This window comes from Lipotes vexillifer, unplaced genomic scaffold (genome assembly GCF_000442215.2).
Source record: "Lipotes vexillifer unplaced genomic scaffold, Lipotes_vexillifer_v1.1 scaffold1122, whole genome shotgun sequence".
In the NCBI taxonomy this organism is placed as follows: domain Eukaryota; kingdom Metazoa; phylum Chordata; class Mammalia; order Artiodactyla; family Lipotidae; genus Lipotes; species Lipotes vexillifer.
The window spans coordinates 1,832,956-1,836,512 of record NW_006798649.1 but is presented as its reverse complement, the minus strand read 5'-3'; the positions used below and the strand labels follow the sequence as shown (position 1 = coordinate 1,836,512).

At 54.6% G+C, this 3,557-nt stretch overlaps 1 protein-coding gene across 1 annotated transcript in view; it reads left to right on the top strand.

Moving 5' to 3' along the window:
* Positions 1 to 298: 298 nt before the first annotated feature.
* Positions 299 to 3,557, top strand: part of SLC41A1 (solute carrier family 41 member 1) — a 19,495-nt gene continuing 16,236 nt past the window's right edge. Inside the window, exon 1 of the mRNA XM_007470693.1 lies at positions 299 to 825. Coding sequence (XP_007470755.1) covers positions 451 to 825 — 375 coding nt within the window. The 5' untranslated portion in view covers positions 299 to 450. The remainder of the gene's footprint in view (positions 826 to 3,557) is intronic.

The window sequence follows — 3,557 nt, the reverse complement described above, 5'->3', positions numbered from 1 at the left end:
GCTGCCTTCTGAAAGATCTGAACTCAAGCTACTTTAATGAAAGAAGGGCCACCTCAGAGGGCACCCCAGACTTAGCTGGGCTCTTCTACTCTGGATGCCCCTTGCTCTGAGAAGCCTGCACTGAGAACCAAAGAAGTTAAGAGGCCAGAGAAGCTTCCCCCAAGCACAGCGCTGGCCAGCTGGGTCAGGCATCTGCACCCCTAGTGGCCGGCTGCAGAGCCTGGTGAGGAGTTCCTTGCTCCCCTCCAGCTTGTGGCTTCAGTGCTTGATGGGGCTGCCTGTTGGTGGATCAGTTTTTGCAGCACCTGATAGGAGCGGAGAGCCGTGGGAAGAGGTCCCGCGGCGACCAAGCCTGGGTTCACCCCAAGACTAAGTTCTTTCCAGAGTTAGAAAGGGAGAGAAAGCGAAAGAAGAGAGAAGAGTTCCCCCTTCTCCTCCTCCCTTCCCGTCATGTCCTCTAAGCCGGAGCCGAAGGACGTCCACCAGCTGAACGGGACTGGCCCTGCTGCCTCACCCTGCCCTTCAGATGGCCCCGGGCGAGAGCCCTTGGCCGGGACCTCAGAGTTCCTGGGACCTGATGGGGCTGGGGTAGAGGTGGTGGTGATTGAGTCTCGCGCCAACGCCAAGGGGGTTCGGGAGGAGGATGCCCTGCTGGAGAACGGGAGCCAGAGCAATGAAAGTGACGACGTCAGCACAGACCGTGGCCCCGCACCACCCTCCCCGCTCAAGGAGACCTCCTTTTCCATCGGGCTGCAAGTGCTGTTTCCCTTCCTTCTGGCAGGCTTTGGGACTGTGGCTGCCGGCATGGTGCTGGACATCGTACAGGTAGGACCTGGGGAGGGCAGCTCTTGACCCTGAGCCCGGAGCCACATTTTCCTCCTGGGAAACTGTCTCTTGGAGCTTTTCTTCCACCTCCCTGTCAGAAGCAGCTGCTGCTTCCTGGAGTACTTTTCCCTTTGGATCATGTCCTTGGCTTCTTCTTCGTCTAGTTACTTTCTACAGAAGCCTTGAGGAAGCTCAGTAGTCCCAGGGAGGTGGTCAGGGCAGTATTGCTTAACAGAAGCAGAGTTGGTTCCAGAGCTCAGGCTTGGAAGAGGAGAGATGGAATAGGGTTGTTACCTGCCATCCCTCCTGGGCATTTCTGCTGAGCCCAGCTCAGTAGGAGACATTTAGATAGGTCTCCTCTTTATACTTTCTTTTCCCTTTACTTTGGGGTTTCAAGGATACCCACAGGAGAAAGCTCAGTTTCAAGTCCCCCTTCATCCCCCTGCTGGGCAGGAATTTGTCCAGCTGCCAAGAGGGTCTCAAATTAAGTGGGAAGGTTCTTAAAGGCATTTTGTGTTGCTTGTCTGCCTGTAACCTTGGCAGGATCTTGCTGGGGATTGGGGGTGGGCACATGCTGTCTGATACATGATTTGCGGGGGTGGGGGGCGGTGTTGGTGTGATGAGACATAGAAGTGCTAATTGTGTGACATATATGGGGACAAAATATAATCTCTCATGGAATCTCTCAGGGGGACATGGAGTTCAGCATCCCCTCCCCTTTTCCCATCCAACCCTACCAACGATGCATGTGGTAATACAGAGAGTCCTGCTGGCAAGTCTCACCGTGCCCTTGTCCCAGGAAACAGGGTGGTTGCTTCTAGGTGGTTCTTTCAATGGTGTCTACCTGGACCACTTTGACTTGAGTCCTTAGGAGAACACTGCAGCTTTGGTTGCTAATGAGGCTGGCGTTTATGTTATTCCTGCTCTCTCCCCTAACCTGTTATCTGGGGGATTGTTCCTCATGTCAGAAGCTAGGAAGGCGGGCTTTGGATTCCTCTCCCTGGTAGCTGCTCCTTCTAGGGCAGCGAGTGGAGGTAATGGGAGGAGGAGAAATGAGACCAGGGTAGCAGTTCTCCACCTCTTCCATCCCTTTCCTGTGGCCTTGGTTTTCATTCTAAGAGTTTTCCAGTTCTGGTTTGGTGCCTCCAAAGGGTATAGAACCAGGATCTGGTGGTGACCCGGAAAGGGGTTGTTTTCTTTTCTGGACAGTAAGAACGGTAGTGGGGAGCATCTGTTGGCCTCTTCTGTGGGCCCATGAGGTAGGAACCATAACCATCTCCATTGTGTAGATAGGGAACCTGTGGCCCAGAGGGATTAGGTAACTTGTCCCTGGTCATCTGACTCAGAACCTGTGCCATTAACCTCTATGGCCTTCACCGTGGCTGTGGTTCGCCAGTTGCTTAAAGACTCTGGGAGGGGTCTGCTCTCTTTGTCATTCCCCGAAGAACAGCGTAGACTGGAATCGGGAACAGCTGGAGTTACATTCTAAAATGAGCAAAGAACAAAAGTTCTTAGAGGGCCCCTCCCTCCCCCCATCTCACACACTGAAAAGAGTTCTAGAGCTGGAAAAGACTTCTGACACCTTGCCCACCTCCGCCCCTCACCCATGGTCCTGAGACATTGAGAAACCCAGGTAGGGAATCTTTGGAGCCTGACCAGTGTGCCCACAGAGGGCCAACATTTGCCCTCAGTGTGGCACCTAGGCCCACCCCAAAGCTAAGGTCCAGTTGGTATGGATGACAATGGCTGGTTTGTTCTTGTCCCCCTCCCCCCAGCCTCCTGCCACAGCTGGTCTGGAGCAGGCCCTGCAGATGGCTGCAGTGATATATCATGGCAGGGGTGGGAGCAGAAAGATCAAGGACCACAGGGAGATTCTTATTCCATATCTAAGGGGGCGAAAGTGGTGTCTGACAATCTCGGATTCAGGAAAAGCAGGACAATTTCTAAGGATTCACACCGCATTCCCCATTCACAAGCTAAGATGACCTTCAGTGGGACAGAATCTGGGGCCCTACGAGGCTGGGGCCATCAGGAGGAGCTGGCTGTAGAGTGTCCCCAGTGTCTCAGAGCAGCTGAGCAGAAGGCCGTGTTGGTGCAGATGTCTCCTTGGTCCAGGGCACCCCCCTTTTTTCCCCACTGCTGCAGAAGCCCCAATCTCTTCCCCAGGCCCATTTCTCTCTCCTCTTATCTGCCCTCCTCTCCGCTCAGCCTGTAGAACCAGCCTCTGCAGTGAGATAAGGGGCTGGCGTCCTGGCCAAAAGTAGGAAAAGTTCAAGTGGACTGCAGTCTGCTGCAACTTCCCCACCGTGGCTGAAAGTTCCCATAGCATTTGGGAAGGGAAGCAGGACTGCGCCCAGTGTTGGACTTGAAGGGGGTTGGGATCTGGGAGCCTCCATGCTGCAGATGCCCTGCCCCACCTCCTGGTTTGGTCCTAGGCAGCTGCAGAGCATCTCACTCCCCTCTTCTGTCAGCCTTCTGAGGGATGGGGGTGGCAGGAGGTGGTGTGTCAACCTTCACTGGAATCCCCAGCTGTGTTAAAACAGGTGAGACTCCCAGCTCCTTATCCTGACTCACTCCTCACTTGCTGAGGATCCCAAGGAAAGGAGACACCCCCTCCCCGAAATACCTCCTCCTCTCGCTTTTCTTTCCTGCTGTGTATACAGAAGAGTCTACAAAGATGAAAGTGGATGGCAGGCATGGGCTGGCCTGCCCCCGTGGCTGCTGGCATTCCT